Genomic DNA, 19,046 nt, shown 5'->3' with positions numbered 1-19,046 from the left:
CAAGTAGGGATTTTATTCACTCTCATTATATCACACTCATCATCTCTGAGCTTGCATTTCTTGGGTTAATGGGAAATGGGTTATTCAGTATGTATTTCCCTTTGCTGAGATTAAGTTATTTATTGTGTATGTGTGGTTTTGATTATTACTTTCATTTGCATATAATTATTGTTTTGGTTTAGTTTGTTATTTTGAGTGATTTGTGTTGCATGTTTTGTTTAACCCCATATCCGCTGATTTGGTGCCAAACTCTAGCTCTAATTAGTAAAGACCTTCACCTGGAAAAATGGTGTGCACCAGGGTGTGGGAGAGACGACGTGATAAGGCAAAGTTAAAAGGAGAGTGAAGCAGGCAGCAACAGAGGGAAGGAGGCGCAGAGACAAGGAGAGTGAGGACCGAGGTCTGGCAAGAGAGAGAACAGCTAAAATAGTTCAGAGGCTGGGTGGACGGGGACGAGGACGGGGATGGGGACGGGGATGGGGATGGGGACACCACAGCCGGGGAAAAAGGCCATGCTGCGTGAAGGACATTCCGTGTGACACTGGCTTGAGAATGTTGCATGGTAATAGGCGGGGAGTGCTTTGTTCGCCTGTTGGGGGCCCAGTCTATGGGAGGCTGCAAAGGAGAGAGACGGCAATGTCATACAAGAGACAGAGATGCCAACAGAAAGACGCCAAGGTAAGAGAGACGCCAAGGAGTGGGGGAACGCGACACCAGAAGCGGGCATGGAGGACCACCCGAGAAGGAGATGCTGACCAAGTGCTACACATGAACCAACTGTAGCAGTAGAGCAGTAACGCTTTGCCTGGCTGGTGAGTAGCCGGACACCGTAGCACTCAGTTTGGAGTGTCGTGCAAATGGGCATTGGTGGTCGTGTGTATGGGTATGGGAGATCTGGCTCGCTCTTTGTGTTCCGCAGGGACTCGTGGATGTTGGTGTGATGACTTCCCCAGACCGATGCCTGGACTAGCTGGCCCCTGCCATATATTTTATTCTATTGTTGCTTTTAGTATTATAGTTTTAGTTGGGTGCCTGCTTATGGTGTTTTATTTTACTGTTGTGGCATTTTGGTTTTAGATCTCCACTGTACAAGGGGTTTATTTAACCTTTCCATTTCCAGTTCCAGGCTCAGGAGGTAGAGCGGTCCCTTAGGAAACGGAATGTTCCCGGTTCGATCCCTGACTCCCCCTGGTTCAGTGTCTTGAGCAAGACACTGAACCCCAAACTTTCCCTGATGAGCGGGTTGGTGCCTTGCATGGTTTCCTCCTCCTTCTGTGTGTGAATGGGTGAATGTAATGCACTTTGGATACAGCTGCTACATAAATGTACCATTACCATTTATAAATGCACAATTTATTTAATGTTGCTCTTCCTGTGGTTAAACAAACCTGTGGTTTTAGTATCTGAAGACCTTTCCTTGCACGAAACAGGTGTAGTCGGTTGGTGTTTTTCAAGTATTTATTTAGAAGCACATGCACTTACACTAAGCACAAGCAGCAACAGCATGGCAGAGTAGCAAGATATGATGATGGGTGCAGAAATATATGGAAGTAATTGTAGCCTACTTCAAATTTCTTTCGTTAAATGTATTTAACAAATATGAACTTGGTATTGCATGGCTTTCCGTTTTAATTATTTTATTATGCCTTTATGTGTAGTGTTTATTGGGGTTTATGTGCATATGTTTGCTATACACTTTGTGAGCAGAGCACCCCTCTTCATTTCCCCCATTAAGTTGAATGCAGTTGAATTATGAATACAAATTGTTCCTACAAAATAGGGCATAAGTGGTTGAATGTGGCTGTCACGGGGCATCTTAATGAGGATTAATGAGGATCCACCAGTCACACATACCTTAAAGAATAACAATTTACTGAAGCATAAACCTCAACCACACTCACAAATGTTGATTTTGTCACAAAACTTCAAGCTGACACCTCAAAATTCCTTGATGCCATTTTTGTTAACTTATGACTCATATAATCAATAGTTATATTGTATATATATATATATTAGCACTATATAAATATGTTTTATTAATTCATTAAAAAAAGTAATTAGCTCTATTATGCATTATTATATGAATGCAAAGATAATGAGAAAATTAAAATGGAAAGAATTGTGTCTAGAGATGTGAAACATTGAATTGTAGCTACTTTATTGTAGCTACTGTATTTCTTTTTAATTGTGTGTTCTGTCTTGTCTGCACAAGTTTGCCTTGCACCATGTCATACCACATGTGGCAGTTTTGAAGTTATTTTTTTTTGCTATAACAGCTATATAACACTGACTAGTTTTCCCACAATAGACTGTGTATGTGGAGCACCATATTATGATGGTAAAGGCATGGACACCATGCTTTACGACACAAGGTACAATAAAAGTGAGTTAGTGCCTTGTCACGGACCCACTAATGCACGTTGGATTTAATCTCCGCTTCTGTAGCCTGCTGCCTGCCCTAGAGCCGTGATTCTGGAGCTAAAGCTACACTTCCAAAGCCAAAAAATCCTACAGCATTTATTAGAAGATGCATAGATTATTAAAGTCATGGTTTATGACAGCCATCTTTAATTTTGAAAGGCAGAGACTAGACCTTGACAGTGGAATTGCATTGTTTGGGTACAGCTTGTGTCCAAGTGTATTATCTGTCAGCTACTGAAATTCCAAATCACTGCAATAGGAAAATTAACTTGGACCCATTTAGAATGTTTATGTTGTCAAGTGTGAAAATATCTATGGAAATGTGTATTTTAAAATCTCTCATATTCTATGACATTAGATTCTGATTCCAATACAGCCTAAATCTCTCCCCTTCCGGTGGACCACCATGGTGCAATTTCCAAACTGATTAAAATATAAGTCAATAATTAGAAACTATCTATATTGATTCATTTCTTCCTTTCATAAATTCAAAAGAAAAAAGGCAATTCCCGCTTACACTTATCACACTCGTTTCGATCAGAAGATCTTTTTCGTCTTAAGAAATTGCTTACACGTGTGGGAATTGACAATTTTCTTTGGAATTGGATCTTCTCTGGAAAACACCTTTGTGGTACGGCGATCCGCCTAGAAAGCAGGCACTTTCCAGACCATAATGCAATCTCACTGCTGGAGAAGACAGAACCTCCTATGGGAGTTGTAGCCGCTGTTCTTTTTCTGGTGGCCTTCTCATCCTCCAGAAAGAAAGAACAACTATTAGAATCGGGTCAGATCTCTAGGTTACCACTAGTTTAGCTTTTGTGTGACTCGGAGAGACTCCAGTTTGCTTCTGTGACACCAAGGTCATGCTGACTGTCCGTAGTACTTCTGGACCGCTGGACACTCTTCCTGTTGTACTAGATGATCACTGTACTGGTGGGAGAGTCAACATTACCAGTATTCCTTTCTGGTCGGTAATGCCGGTAAGTGAAATCGAAGGCTGCCATTTGGGCTACCCACAGTTGTTCAGTGGCATCTAACTTGAGGGTTTGAAAGTAAGTATTATTGTCGATATAAATGCACTTACAGTCTTCAACAAATTCTCGGAATCTCTCAAGGAATTTCATAGAGCTGTAATTCTCCATGTTGGTCTCAGAACTACGTATTGAACAACTGGCATAGGCCACTGACTTTAACTTGCCCTGTTGTTCTTATGAAAGGATAGGCCCTAACGCTTAGCATCGACCGCTAAGACAAAGGGCTTGGTGAAGTCAGTGAAAGCTAAAGTGCACTTGTGGACATCCTTTTCAAGTCATTGAAGCTTTGCTCGCACTCCTCAGTTCGCATATTGGGCAGTACTGCAGCTCACCTTGTTCTGCTTTCTTTGGCGATTTTACATTTGCTGCAAGGGTGCAGCTACAGTAACTGTGCAAAACCCTTTACAAAGAGATGGTAATAATAGCCATGTTTGATGGAGAAAATGTACCTGTGTTTGTTCTATAGGTGGGTGTTACCAGATCGTTGTTTATGCTCCCTCTAGTATTGTGGCTGTCGCTAATCGTTTGGAGGGCAAAGTCGCATTGACTATTTTGAAAGCCAATCCCATTTTTCATTGTTTAACCCTACCCTCTACCCTGAGCCATCCTAGGCTAGCAAAATGGGTGGGAAAAAAGTGGGTCGTGGGCCCCAGGCCGAGAAGTAGTCAAATCAGTTTGTTTTGGGAGGTTTGAAGCTTGGTGACATTGAGATGTTGGAGTACCAGGAGGTGCAAACATAGTCAAAGTGCCATTGAATGAGGGCTCTGGCAAGAGTCCTGAGAGCACTTTTGTTGACAAAAGAGGAAATTCTGCCCAAAAATCTTGTTCTTTGATTAACTTCTTTGATCACTTTTGTTGCTTTTGTTTTTGTCAAGAATACAGCCCAAATAGGATCTCTTCTTTGCTAGAGATTACTGTGTCATCAACTCAAACCTTGAAATCATTTACATTTATGTTACTCAGGGAATGTTTATTAGCTGCCTTCAAAGCCAACCACCCACATGATCAAAGTTTATGGATTATGGTTATGAGAGCTCTTATCCCTTCCTAACCCCCATTGTGTGAGAGGCCACCTACATCAACATCAGCCCCACAGTGTTGAAGCTCAGCCTGAGTTTGCGCCGAAGGTGTCTCACCCTCATCCGGCTTCCTGTGGCAGTGGCAAGAAAGAAATTGAGGGATGTTGCCTGTCAATAATCTTCCACTCCTCCTGCAATGATGTTATTGCAGGCTAACATAGGAAGAGGAGGAACCATGCAGCTCTTTCAAGATGGTTAAGATGGTATCTGACTGCTCCTGCTCTGCCATTGAATGAAATCTAATCTCTGTTTTTGCTTCCCCCTCCAAATGGTCATAAAGTAAGAGGGCCTTCTCTTTGGCAGTCATATTGTTATCTCTCAGACATGACTCTACATTCTCTATCCAATCATGAATTGATAGCTCAATAGTCTCGCATGGCCAGACTGATGCCTCCCACAATTTTCAAATGTTTCCGGTCATACAGTCTGGGACTCGGAAGCTCTGATTGCTCATGACTGCTCATGATTAAAATATAAAGCGGATGTGAAGCCTCCTCCACACTTCCGTTTCGTCTTTACAGTCGCGCAAATTTATCCTAATATAAATCAAAATCATCTAAGCATATATAGCTTGATGCTAAGCAGAATTTTGCGTGAACGGAAGTGCCAGCATCCTCTCTCGGATTTCGGGAGGTGTAGTTCCAGACTCTATATAGCATTCAGAGATTGTATAATAGTTGTCTGGCTACGCGAGACTAATAGCTCAAGAACCTAGAAGTGGGGGCACTTCCTCTCCCTTTGAATGTAGACAAAACATTCAGCTTGTGGCGCAAGCAAGTTTGGTGAAGCCAAATTGCTACTGGGGTAACCCCTAGCCTTATTATCAGCCTGAAGCTGCATGGAGCTTCAGTCTGAAATTGGCTCCAGTGTTGAAGATATGAAATTTCCTTAAACGAATCACAAGAGATCCAAGGATCCGCCTACATCTGACGTCATCGCACAGCTTGCTTTAGCAGATATTCGCTGATTGGCTTGTCGTTAGACTCACCCCCACCTCCGACTCTCATTGGACGGTACTTTTTGTGCCGAATAAATCCTAGGTTCACATTTCAACACCAGCCCAAGAGGGGCAGTCCACTCAGAGAGGGGGCGGGGTCTATGGTCTGGAACCAGGCTAGGTAACCCCAGCATTAGTAGTGGTAGCAGGAGTATTAGTACCTGTATTTAAACTGGCGCCTCTTCCTTGAACGAGTTGCTCATTAGCCATTCATAGCTGCAGTACCTCCTTGTTCAGAGCCAAAAGTTCCTCCATTTCCTGATCCACACAGTCAGCTCAGCGGCACGATTTATGACTTTGCTACAGTGAGACAAAAAAAGTAGAATACAATAGAAAACAAAAGGAACTCCAGCTCCAGCTACGGTTTCTATTTCAACAAAATAAAGTAAACCCAAAATATTTACAAAAAATGTAGGCCTCGTTGAGAATCCTGCCGACTATGCCAAATATGTACTGCCTGGTACTGAATATCCCTGAGTACGCCAGCTCCCGGGGCAGGAGGAAGGAACCCTTAAACCAGGCGTCAGCAACTAAGCTTGGCCTTTGGCCAATTTAGTATTAGATGGCAGGCCAGAACACATATAAGGCTAATTTATTAAATTGATAGTAAAATATATTTTATGGAACTCCGCAACAGACCACCTTATAAGACATAGGCCTACATTGGTGGGAGATGCAGAGAAATAATGATAAAATAAATTTGCTGTAATACGTGGCATAATAAACTACACTGAAAGATAGGCCACTTGTCCAAATTGGAAGCATCAAATCGTATCTATATATTTGGTTGTTATTAACAATTTGAATCGCATCGCACTGACCCGAACGAAACGAGGGACGTACCAATACACACACACACACACACACACACACACACACACACACACACACACACACACACACACACACACACACACACACACACACACACACACACACACACACACACACACACACACACACACACGTCCAGGACGTATTTCCATTGTGGTCCTGACATAAAAACATGACAAATACAACAAGTACACGCACAAGCACACACACACATGAACGCACACATTTATGCTGGGACAGTTCCCCCCAACATTTAAAGATTTTCCAGACATGTTCAACAAAAAACTACCTCTTTGTGCTTGTGTTCTACTTTCAGATAAAGAATAATGTAGCTATATTTAGCTTATCTTAAAACCAACGTTTCGCCACACTGTCTTCATTATCTCTTGTGATCTACTTCAAATCAACAGCAAAGTAAGTAAACAATAAATAACCTTAGGTACGGCCATGTGGCCCATAGGGCAGGAGCCTATCTTCTGTTTCTGTAGCTTGTTCTTATAGCTGTGTCGCTGTGCAACACCATCATACAACAAAGTACAATAGGGCTTTGAGAGTAACTTATTAGAGTTGTTGTTAATAAAGTAACAATATTCTGACTATCTGTGGAGAGAAGTGTTTTGCACATCAAGAAATGAATGGATGTTTGAATTGTTCAAATTGTCCCTTGATCTATTTCGAGGCCTGTCCTGTACTACCACCTCTGCTCTACACAGTGATAATTTAACTCAGAAGAGTGTGTACAAATTGAACATTTGGTTCCATTTGTACACTCTCAAAGTAAAATGTTGTTTACTGTGTAAGTTATATAGAAGCTGAGATAATAGGAAATCCTCATTTTGAGGTGCAATTTGCAAAAGTCCAAGATGGACGCCATATTGACATGGGACAATATAAATCTCCCACAAAATTGAACAAACAAAATTAGGTGCCATGTTTCCTACTTTATATTGATGCTGCATAATTAGAAGATAAATCAATAAGGACAGTGTAGATGAGCCTTGACACTGAATTCACACCGAATATCTGCATTGTAGGATTAATTCCGCTAAATGGGCGTGTCTAAGGTATGAGTGACATACACTCCCGTAAATAAGTGAGTTGTGGGCCAGCATGGCTCTGCTGCTCTGGGTGGCTCGAAGCCAACGGCTGTGCCTGTCAGGAGAGCTCCCAGGCACAGGCAGGCAGGAAAAGTGCAGCCACTCAATGCTCATCTCTGGCAGCTTTTTTGTAAATTACATATATAATTTAGGCAGGAAATGGACTCTCTATTAATTTCATATCTACAACTGCTAGTTTAAAACCTTGTTATCAATGTTCGGTACTTCCATACAGTAGTCTGTTTCTGTCCATCGCAAGTGGTGTGGAGTGTGTACGCCTAGTCCACACCTACTTCAGACCGTAGTGAACTTCTGGTTGGCTGACGCTCTGTCTCACCACACCTCGGCAGCAGCTAAATTGAACCTGCCACGGTGGGGAAAGCGTTGGTCGCTCCTCTCCACAGATAATGCATTGAACCCCTAACTCTTGAATATCCTGAGATTGTGCTCAGGTACTTTTCATAATCCCTACTGTACGTGCATGCGCCAACCCTTGATTTGTAGAGTGTAATGGACAGTTATATCTTGTGAAAGCACCACTTTTAGCTAATGCAAAGCTGCAGGAGGCCAAATGCTGATTTGGTTTCTTTGTAGTCTTCTTGGGTCGGTTTCCAAATGCAATAAGTCTTAAGTGACTTGCTGGCCAATAAACCTTCACACACACTTGTGCATTCCCATTTTCAATTGACAGCTTATTAGCTGAATTCTATAGAAGTGTATCACATTCCCAATGCAATGCTTTTTTTTAATTACAAATCCTGCAATACTACTTATTCTGTGTTTATTACCAGAGTCTGCAAGACTAATAAGAAAGCACACACACACACACACACACACACACACACACACACACACACACACACACACACACACACACACACACACACACACACACACACACACACACACACACACACACACACACACACTTTGCTTACTGAGTACTTTTGAGTACTGCAGAAACCACAGTCCCGCCCCTTGATTTAATGCCAGAGATAAATAGACAGAAAGAGAGAGAGAGAGGGGGGGTGGGGGGGTGGAAGGAGGAGGAGAGATCCAAGAGGTATGAACTCAGTCCAGCATAGAACATGCTGCTCATTCTTCTCTCCAGCAGCTCCCCTCATCATCAGCAGCACCGGTTACTCACTATTTAAATGCATCAAGGAAGGAAACCCACAGTTCTCTGCACAATTCAGGCAAGAACATTCATCATGGAAGAAGGTAGAAAAACAAGCTTTTAATAGGATATTCACTAGAGTAAAAGAGAAAGGGACATCAGTGAAACATGAAAATGTCTTTGTCTCCTGGTATCGTGCCGTGGCAGCATGTGGACATGATGTACGTCTCCATAGAGACCGCCATCGCCCTGGCCTCTGTGTTGGGGAACGTGCTGGTGGTGCTGGTGGTAGGTGTGAACCGGGCTCTTCGGGACACCACTTTCTGCTTCATCGTGTCTTTGGCGGTGGCCGACATCGCCGTGGGAGTTCTGGTTATCCCTCTGGCTATTGTCATTAGCCTGGGATTGCACACTCAGTTCTACACGTGTCTCTTCCTCTCCTGCCTGCTCCTCATCATCACCCAGAGCTCTATCCTGTCCCTGCTGGCCATTGCCATCGACCGATACCTGCGGGTGAAGATTCCAACAAGGTGAGTTGGTCAGGCCTTTATATCCCCATTTCTCTCCACAGGTGTGATTTGGTTTACTCAGAATCAGAAATCACAAAATCCCTGTTCTGGAAACAAATCATGACCAATACACTTACTGCCAGTGTATGATAACAATTAGATATTTATGGATAACAGCTTTTCACTGTGGTGGTTTAAAATGCCTTCTTTTATCACAATGCAAGGGCTCTGAGTAGAGCAAAACCAACTGTTCCTGAATTGTATGTCTGACATCTCGCTATATATCTCTGCCAGGTTTGATGTAAATCGATGGATTGGACATCGAAAGCTTTTAAGCAGATTAAAATGTCTCCCAGACTTTGAGTATAGTTTGTTAAGGGATCGTGGCAGTCCTCCAAAATCCTTTTTGTATTATTTAGTAGTGTTGTGATGTGAAACATACGGTATGGAACATGTTCTACTCCAACCTAAAGTAGGCCTATGTCTGTGATTAACATGTTCAATTGGAATGGATGAACACCACTTTTTTAATTTATTTGTTTTTTTTTTAGAGTTGCTAATTATTTTCCCCCTAGTCATTATGCCAATTCCTGAATTCCCCCCACATTTTGTGTTTGTGTCTTGTAACTACCACTACTGGCTCACCGGAGTGAACAGGAGCTCCTGGCATGACATTGTGTGTGTGGAGAAACTCCTATTGTGTGTGGAGAAAATCCTATTCCTCACCGTTCAATACCCCTATTGACAGGCACCGCCTAATCTCTCAAGAACAGATTCCGACCTGCGGTGGAATCTGTCGGAGCGGTTCGTCCTAACCAGTGCGCATTGGCTAAAAGTGGGCGTGCCTTCAGATCAGGAAGTGGGCCGCGCTTTACCCAATCAAATGTAGTGGGCGGGATTCACGTGTCCATCCACCATGATCCACCCTCCCCCCCTCGAAACTAGCCGAAACTAATTTAACAATAGCGTCCTCGGAGCGGACAAAACCACGGAAAGATATTCACATTTTAAATTACTCTTTCATCATAGAAACAAGTGGGCTTATAACCAAAACCATCCATGTTCTCTGGGAGAAGTGGTGTTAGTGTTCCGTGTAGAAATATTGTTAGTGGGAATGAAAACATGGTCGCACCAACCGGAAGTGATGCGCTATAGGCAGACATGAAACCGGTGTTTCCCTGCGCTCTAGTCTAACATTATACTCCTGCCAGACTCCACAGAATATCAGAAAAGCAGAGGTCGCTGTTTTTCATTTTCTGTGGGGTCTGGCTACGCGAGACTAGGCACCGCCCGACCCCGTAGTAGTACCTGGTGCATTGGTGCAGCGACAAACATTGCCCTCTCTGCCGGTGGTGCACAGGCTGGAGTACTCACTTGAGTACTGTACTTTGCATTGGAGTATTAGTTTTTTTGCAAGCACATGACTTTCTCTCTGCTACATTTCTAGAAAGGGACTCTTGGACCCAAACGTACACAAATATATTAACCACCACCAAGGACTTATATTTCAAATAGTGGAAATAGCAATCTGCAAGCTTACAACACGCCGCGTGATGTGTTGTGAGCCTGTAGATCTGCTATTTTCACTATGATTGATAGGCTATTTTTAAAGCGTGTAGATCTGCTATTTTCTCTATTTTTGAAAATGTATGAAAATATCAGAATTTTTCAGAAATGTTCTCCTTTTCAATACAGCAATGCATTGATATTAAAAATATTTTACTTAAGAACTTTGTCCACCACTGCTCCCTGCCCGGTTTCCCTTCCCATGGCCAGTTGCGACACCAGATAGAGTACAACACAGCCAGAGGCACCACAGATGGATGAAGTCGAATTATTTTATGTTTGATAATAAGTTCTACATCCAGACTCAGGGCATGGCTATGGGCTCGACCTTTGCACCCAACTATGCAAACCTATTTATGGGCTACTGGGAATCCCAGTTTATTCAGGACAAGACTGCTTCCCCTCTTTTAGATAAGGTGATCTTTTGGAAGAGATACATTGATGACATACTGATGGTATTTGTTGTTTCAGAAGGTGAATTGGTTGAATTCAGGCACTACATCAACAACACACATGACACATCCCACCCTGACATTCTCGATAGAGTTCAGCAAAAGACAGATTGACTCTCAGATTTACGCATATCAGTAGGTGATGATGGGCACCTCAATACCACAATTTACCGCAAACCAACTGACAGAAACAGTGTGTTACATGCACATATTCACCACCCCAAACCACTTTCCAACCACATTGGAAAGTGTTTTATCCTTTTGATAAATATGTACAAATATGTTTATGCATTTGCATTTTGTCCATCAATCAATCAATCAATCAATCAATCAATCAATCAATATATCAATCAATCAATCAATCAATTAATCAATTGTGCTATTCAAATAAATTTGCTCCACCTAATACTAAAACTGAAATTAGAGTCTCAAATCAGTTGAGTAGGAAGTGATTCACTCTTCAGTGAAACAAAACTACTGATTCATTCTCCTGAACATTGGGACATTGATGAGTCATGATGTGCAACCCTTCAGAGAAAGCACGTCCTACCGTAACAACAACAAAACTGGATATCTCACCAATTAGGCACTGATCTTTTCAGGAAAATTACAAGTGGTGTAGTGGAGGGTATACATACTGTACATGCCGTACATATGTACAAATGAAATTACATTCTGTATGTATATGATATGAGATGCACCAGTGGGTGAATGGTTAGTGTGTGTGGTTGTAACATTTCTAGTTTCGTTCTTTCCCGTCTCTACACTCAGCTTCCTGTTTCTCTACATTCTCATACATCTAAAGAAAATAGCCCAGACAAACACGCACACAACGGCACTGTTGGCCCGATCAGTGTGAAACTGTGCATACTCACTCCCTGGAGGCCAGAGCAGAACCTCTGCCCCAAAATATTCACATCGGCCTGTTATAGCGCCACCAGGAGGCAGATTCTCAAACATCATGCATTATCTGTATAGATCAAGACGGATCTGTCACATTCCATCCTGATTGACTAAGATTGGCTTCCAAATTTTGCAGGAGTGGCCCGTTTTGAAAAAAATGCCTCAAAACATGAACACAGCGTCCGACTGCCGTGAAACTTTGCACGCACATTCCCACAAGGCAGAGGAACAAATGCCACCCTTTTCACATTGGCCTGTTATAGAGTCACCAGGAGGCCGATTCTTGCTAAAATATCTTTTTTGCTATTACTCCTAAGATTTTGTCCAAACATCACGCAAATCGGTACACATTATATAGTCATGTCATTAAGACGGACCTGTCCGAATTTTCATATTTCATCCTGATTGCCTAAGACTAAGACCTAAGACTTCTTCTACCTGGCCTGGCGGAGACCTGTGCACATTTTTCTAGTTTAGTTTAGTATAGTTTAGTTTACAAAAACGAATTTCACCCACTTTTTTACCTTGTAAACCTGTGATGTGACAATAAACCTGATTCTGATTCTGATTCTGTTTAGTGCTGAACAGCCAGCAAAATACATCCCATTTGAGGCGAATAAATTAAGAAGAAAGGCTGTTAACACTGCACTGTTGCACTGCTGTAACCACGAGTATGATGACGACAACAACGATGACAATGATGATGATGATGATGATGATGATGATGATGATGATGATGATGATGATGATGATGATGATGATATACTTTCTTGAAACACAGGGCGCAGGGATTTATGATGCAAACATTAGCCACAGCAGTAGTCAAGTGACTTTGCAGTCACTTCTGGCCCATACAGTACTTACTAGTTGACAATTTGTCCTTTTTTGTACATTATCTCCTAGAATTCCAAGAAAGAATTATCAGATATTGGAAGACTATTATTATCATTGTTTCTGAGACTTTTTCACACTGTGATGTTCCTTTACGGCATAGGCCAGCTTGACATTCTTTGGTCAAATTAGATTAAAGTGAGTATACCGTGTTCTACACTACTGGAGATGACGATGGTTGATGACAACCGCCTGACAGCCTGATAAAAAACACATGTTTATAAACTGCTGCAACAGAGTGTCATTCAGTTGCTCTCCACTTGCAGCTGACTTTGTGCTTATGTGTGATTTAACTACTTTCAGTGTTTTCACTTCACTTTAGGCTCATACCATCATGTTTCATTGATCCTCTTTTCTTCTTCCACTATTCAGGTATAGCATCATAGTGACCCAAACCAGGGCATGGGTGGCTGTTTGCCTTTGCTGGATGCTCGCCTTTCTGACAGGGCTGGTTCCTCTGCTTGGATGGCACAACCACGATGCCAGGATGGGAAACGTCAGCAAGTCCAGCGACATTGTCTGTAAATTCACCTCTGTCATGAGCATGGACTACATGGTCTACTTCAATTTCTTTGGCTGGGTAGTGCTGCCTTTGACAATAATGATCATCCTGTATCTGGAGATCTTCAGGGTCATCCGGAGGCAACTCAACATGCGGGCAGAGGCTACATGTGATGCAGACCGTTACTATCAGAAGGAGCTGAAGCTGGCCAAGTCACTAGCCTTGGTAGTCTTCCTCTTTGCTCTGTGTTGGCTGCCACTGCACATCATGAACTGCATAATGTTCTTCTGCCCGGAATGTCACGTGCCAAAGATCGCCATGTATGTGGGCATCTTCATGTCCCATGTGAACTCTGCTCTCAACCCGCTGGTCTACGCCTTTAGGATAAAACGGTTCCGGGTTACGTTAATTCAGATCGCACGCCGTTGCATGTTATGTAAACCTGCTGAGCCGAGTCCCTATCCCATCAGCACACTGGGCCTGACAGAGAAAACAGCTGTCAATGGGAGTCCATGTACACATGCCAGTGTGGTCTGATGGTGGACTGACAAGGCTTATTGGACAATCTAATACCATGGATCCACTAATGGACTCAAACAGTCCAAGTTTCCTGTCCATCTTTTAAAAAAAGAAAAGAAAAAGACTTCAGTTCAGAAACAGAATACCACTAAGGCAACATTATGCTATGTTCCAATTCATATTGAATTATTTGTGGCTTGCACAAGAACATAATTGGCATAACAAACATTTCACGAACAAAGCTTGCTTGGTAAGTGCAGAAGAATAAACTTGCATTACATTCTTACGTAATATGACTATTGAACTCTTTTTGGTCTCTGTGTTTTGTCAATTTATTATTTATTTTTGCAATTTAGTATGTCCTTTAGTCATAATTACTATTACATTAGTTTAACCACTTTAACCCCAGCATTCGTATTGTGGGGAAAGCTTTCGCTGAAAATAGCCGATAGACGATCGGCAACGCACGTTGTGAGCTTGTCGACCTGCTATTTAAGTGGTTTAAGTGGTTAAGAGAAATCACACTTTTAAAATAAAGCAGATTTTGATTGAGAAAGGGAGGGTTTACTGGAGCCTACTGGGAATTTAAAAACTCATATCTTGGAAGCAAATCAAATCACTACATCCAAATAAAATAAACATCTGTCATCTCCTACATCACAGTGGGTAAGCTGTATGTGTTTATCAGAGGTTATAGGGCACCTCTTCATCAAGCTGAACTGGTTTGGGCCGTATATCGATGGATGTGACAGGGGGTTGAAAAGGCTGCCAAGCCTGTATGTGAATTACACGCTGAGCTTCAACGTATGTTGAAGTGATTTATATCTAGCTACTGTACCTAGCTCAGCTTCTGCTAAAGCTTAAAGGCTATATATGTTCATTTTGCTTTCTCCACAGTTTTACCCCTGTCTCATGTCAGTCCACAATAGTCTCTACTAATTCGAATTTTGCATTTCTGTACTTAATATGCCATTATGGATGCAATTCTAGCATGCATTTTAACAATTTGGCAGTGTAACATACCTTTTTAGGTCCAGATTATTTGATTTATGTGTGTTATGCACTCTTGTGGTGTACTGACGAACTGACCTGAAAGCTTCATTACTACACCCTGCCCCCACCACGCGCGTGTGTGTGTGTGTGTGTGTGTGTGTGTGTGTGTGTGCGTGCGTGCGTGCGTGCGTGCGTGCGTGCGTGCGTGCCTGTCTGTCTGTCTGTCTGTCTGTCTGTCTGTCTGTCTGTCTGTCTGTCGCTCTTTTTTCTCTTTCTTTCCCTCCCCCTACACACTCAGATAAATTCATGTTTACTGTCCATCTGTCACCACCTTCATCCTCACTGAGGGATTTGAAACTGCTGAGTGTGCCCTAATCCCCAACCATCTTCTTAGTGAGGTTTGCGTTGTAATTAAACTGGCAACCGACTTGCTGCCTTTACAAGGTGCTGTCTCGACCGGTGGACTTGTCTTAAGCATTGTGTAGATGAGAGGACTAACTATGAGAGTTACATTTGTAAATGGATACAATTGTTAAAGGAATTTTGAAGAAAGAAGAGGACACCCGAGGGACAATATCTTAAAGCCCATTGTATCACAGAACGGACACAGCAGCAACACGTGGTAAAGATTAGGCCTAAAAATAATGACACACTTCTCACTGACTCATACGCAATCATTTTAATATAAACTATTAATTGCAGGAAACTTATGGAAACTTGACTGAACACAAATTTGTTTTGCAGACACAAACTTTTTTGTAATGGCCAACGAAAACGAAAGCAACCAAGCTATGGCCAGCGAAGACGAAAGCCACCAAGATGTGGAGTTTCCAGAGGACGTTGACATGGACGAGGCTTGTGAAAGATTTGGCAAATTCAGAGAAGCACGGCGTAAACTGCCTTGGAACCAGTGGACCAGAATGGAGAAAGCTAATCATTACCTGGACCGAATGTTCCTTGGGTTTTTGGCAATCTTTTTGCTTGTATTCCTTGGTGATTGTATCTACAAAGTGTGGTACGTGACAAATGTGAAGGCGATTGCAGCCTTTGTTTCAGATGTCACGACCATGCTGTTTGGATGGCTCTTTACTCAAGAAGGACAGGAAAAAAGAATGGAATTGTAGGCCAAATGCAAGGCACTTTTATGAGCTCAACAATTTGGTTATTTTTTTAGGCATTCATATTCTTATTATGTTTTACATTGCTTTAGATGTGATGATTTTTATTGATGTCCACTGGAAAGTATATCAATATATTTGGCACCAATCCATGCTGCATTGGTGATTTTTAAGCTTGACTAACAAAGATAAGTTATTAAATAAACCATGTGATGAACTGGACCAGGCTTGTCTACGAGAGGTCATTATGCAATACTCCATATCTTTAACTATATATCTATGGTTTGCTGCTGCTGATGAGCTATTGGTCTCTCTCTGCTTTGTCAATTTTTAACACATCAGCACAGAATACATTGTACTGTGCAGTTCAATGTTGTCATGGAAGACCACTCAATATGTGGGGAATTTCAAAGCTCTCTTCTATGAATTAAAGATTGATAAAAGCTTGATTTGTGAACAGGACAGCCTTTCCATATGGCCTGCTTGAAGATGATAGTTTATTTAGCATACTTTGGTAATCTCTTAGTCTTAATCAAGTCATGAAATGCATTAAAACCAAAGATAATGATATGGTCCTGTTTAGCACAAAGTAGGAATAGATCCATGCTGTAAGCATGGAAAATGGCTACTTCACCTTATGTTTTATAGATTGTTATTTGCCCTTGCATAAGGGCTGCAAAAAGCTTTGTAAATGTAACTAATATACTTACAGATGAGTTATAAGAGGTGAGAGACACCCTAACAAAGGCAGACCACAAAATACTTCTAAAGTACTGTTTGTAGCCTACATATTAGTGAATAGTTTTCACTTTAAATAGGGTCTGCAGAAACCTTTACAAATGATGCATATGATTTGTAATGAATATTTATCAAATCATCAAAGGACCATACTGGCACAATAATGTACAGTACATGTTCAGACATGCCAAGTGGACTCTGGGTTAACAACCTCCATTGAAGGCTTTTCTGTGTGACTTGTACTGTATGTCGAAGGGAGTGGTGTGTTTAGTGTCGAGCGACAATTGACAAATTCATCCTTTTTGTGTCCAATGTAGCAGGTAAACCCAGGGATGGATTAAGATTTAAGGAGGTCCCTGGCCAATTATCTTTTAGTCCCCCCCCCCCAACTACCCAGTCAGATGGACATGCAAACACAATACTCGGGTTGTAAGGAATGTGTGGGTCAAGAAAGCACCTGTAGACATTTCATCATACAGGATTTACATGATATTAATTTCCATGTAAAAAAATAATCTTAAAAGTACTTGTCAGCTCTGTTTAGTCAGACATTTGTCCTGCAGATTGGACTTTATACTGTAGGGGGCCCACATATCTGAATGTTAACCTATATTTAATTTAATTGAATTTAATTATACATTTGCATTCAATTAAATTGTCAATGGGCCTCATGGCCCAGGGGCCTCTGGTAGTTAAGGGCCCATTCCATAATCTGTCAAAGGGTCAACCTGTCAAACACTTTCTCATGTAGTCAAATGTGCACACGCACACTCGCTGTGCTCTGCTACCATGATAGGTGCACAACTGTACAGAGTATGTGTTATGGACTACAAAGCTTTGGAGTATAATGGGCTTTTACATGCATATATGTTGCCATCCTGTAACCACATTGTCACTTATGTACAAGGAATTGTGCAAGTCTGCTCCCACTTAGATTAAAAGACGTATTCTGTGTGTCTGTGTCAAGCGTATCATTTTCGCAGAACTCAAAAATCATGGGTGAAAATAGAGATTTTTTTTTTATATAGTATTGAGGGTTTAAGTGGTTAAATGTCTGGAAATACACATTAACATGAATCCAACATATTGATACAAAAGAGTGTACAAACAAAAAAACACAGATTTACACAACACTGGTCAAATGCTGTCAAACACATCTATGAAGCTAAGCTATCTATGAAATCTTTGAAAAAGTTTAATCTACAACACAATGTTATACAATATCTAGTGACGGTCCCTGCTTTGTCTCTCTCTTAGCTAAGGGGTCCTTGGCCTGAAAAACATTGAATGTTTGAACATAACATGTTCTAAACTGAATGGTTATCCATTTGCACAGCTGATCATTAGGCTATTCTAAAATGTTAGAGCATCTCTTGAGGTATGGTTGTGGAATAGCTACAAAAATACACAGGTGAGGTGATAACAGGAGGAATGCTTCAACATCAACGTCATGGTGACATTGATGTTGAGGCATTCCTCCTGTTATCCCAACATTGGTTATTCCAAAACCCAAATGTCTTCATCTTTATTGTGAGTGAGTGAGACAGTCAGACAGACAGTCAGACAGACAGACAGACAGACAGACAGACAGACAGACAGACAGACAGACAGACAGACAGACAGACAGACAGACAGACAGACAGACAGACAGACAGACAGACAGAGCACCTTTTCATTCATTACATGCTGGTGACAAAATATGTTTCTTGTAAGCAGTGGTGGAAAAAATACTCACATTTCTTACTTCAATAAAAGTATCAATAGGTACTGCAATGTAGAAATACTCTGTTACAAGTAAAAGTCCGGAATTCAAAATGTATTTGAGTAAAATAAAAGCACAAAAGTATTGGCATAGAAATGTACTTAAAGTACCAAAAGTAGAAAGTACTCATTATGCAGAATGTCCCATTTCACAAGGTATCATATGTATAAAATATAATGTATTAAAATATGTTTTTAAAAGCGTTGTGAGCTTGTAGATCGGCTATTTTCAAATAGACAATGTTTAAATAGGGCTGAAGTGGTTAATGTATGTTTTGTAACAATAATTCAAATCTACAAAGTAACTAGTAACTAAAGTTTTAAAATAATTGTAGTGGAGTAAAAAGTACAACATTTGCCTCTGAGATGTAATGGAGTAGAAGTGAAAGTACTGAAAATTGGAAATACTCCAGTAAATTAAAACACATCAAAATTGTACTAGAGTACAGGACTTGAGTAAATGATTACAGTATGTAGCAATTAGCTCAATCTTCATAAAAGCTTGGGGGAGATGG

At 41.4% G+C, this 19,046-nt stretch overlaps 1 protein-coding gene across 1 annotated transcript; it reads left to right on the top strand.

Annotated features, from left to right (window-relative positions):
• Window positions 1-8,753: 8,753 nt before the first annotated feature.
• On the top strand, window positions 8,754-13,939 carry LOC311048514 (adenosine receptor A1; the record flags this gene model as incomplete). Its single annotated transcript, XM_084061774.1, has 2 exons — window positions 8,754-9,109; window positions 13,273-13,939. 2 exons carry the CDS (start codon window positions 8,754-8,756, stop codon window positions 13,937-13,939), a joined length of 1,023 nt encoding a protein of 340 aa, XP_083917900.1.
• Window positions 13,940-19,046: the final 5,107 nt, after the last annotated feature.

This window comes from Gymnoscopelus microlampas, assembly GCF_963454915.1.
Source record: "Gymnoscopelus microlampas genome assembly, chromosome: 7".
NCBI classification, from domain to species: Eukaryota; Metazoa; Chordata; class Actinopteri; order Myctophiformes; family Myctophidae; genus Gymnoscopelus; species Gymnoscopelus microlampas.
This window is presented reverse-complemented; position numbering and strand designations above follow the sequence as displayed.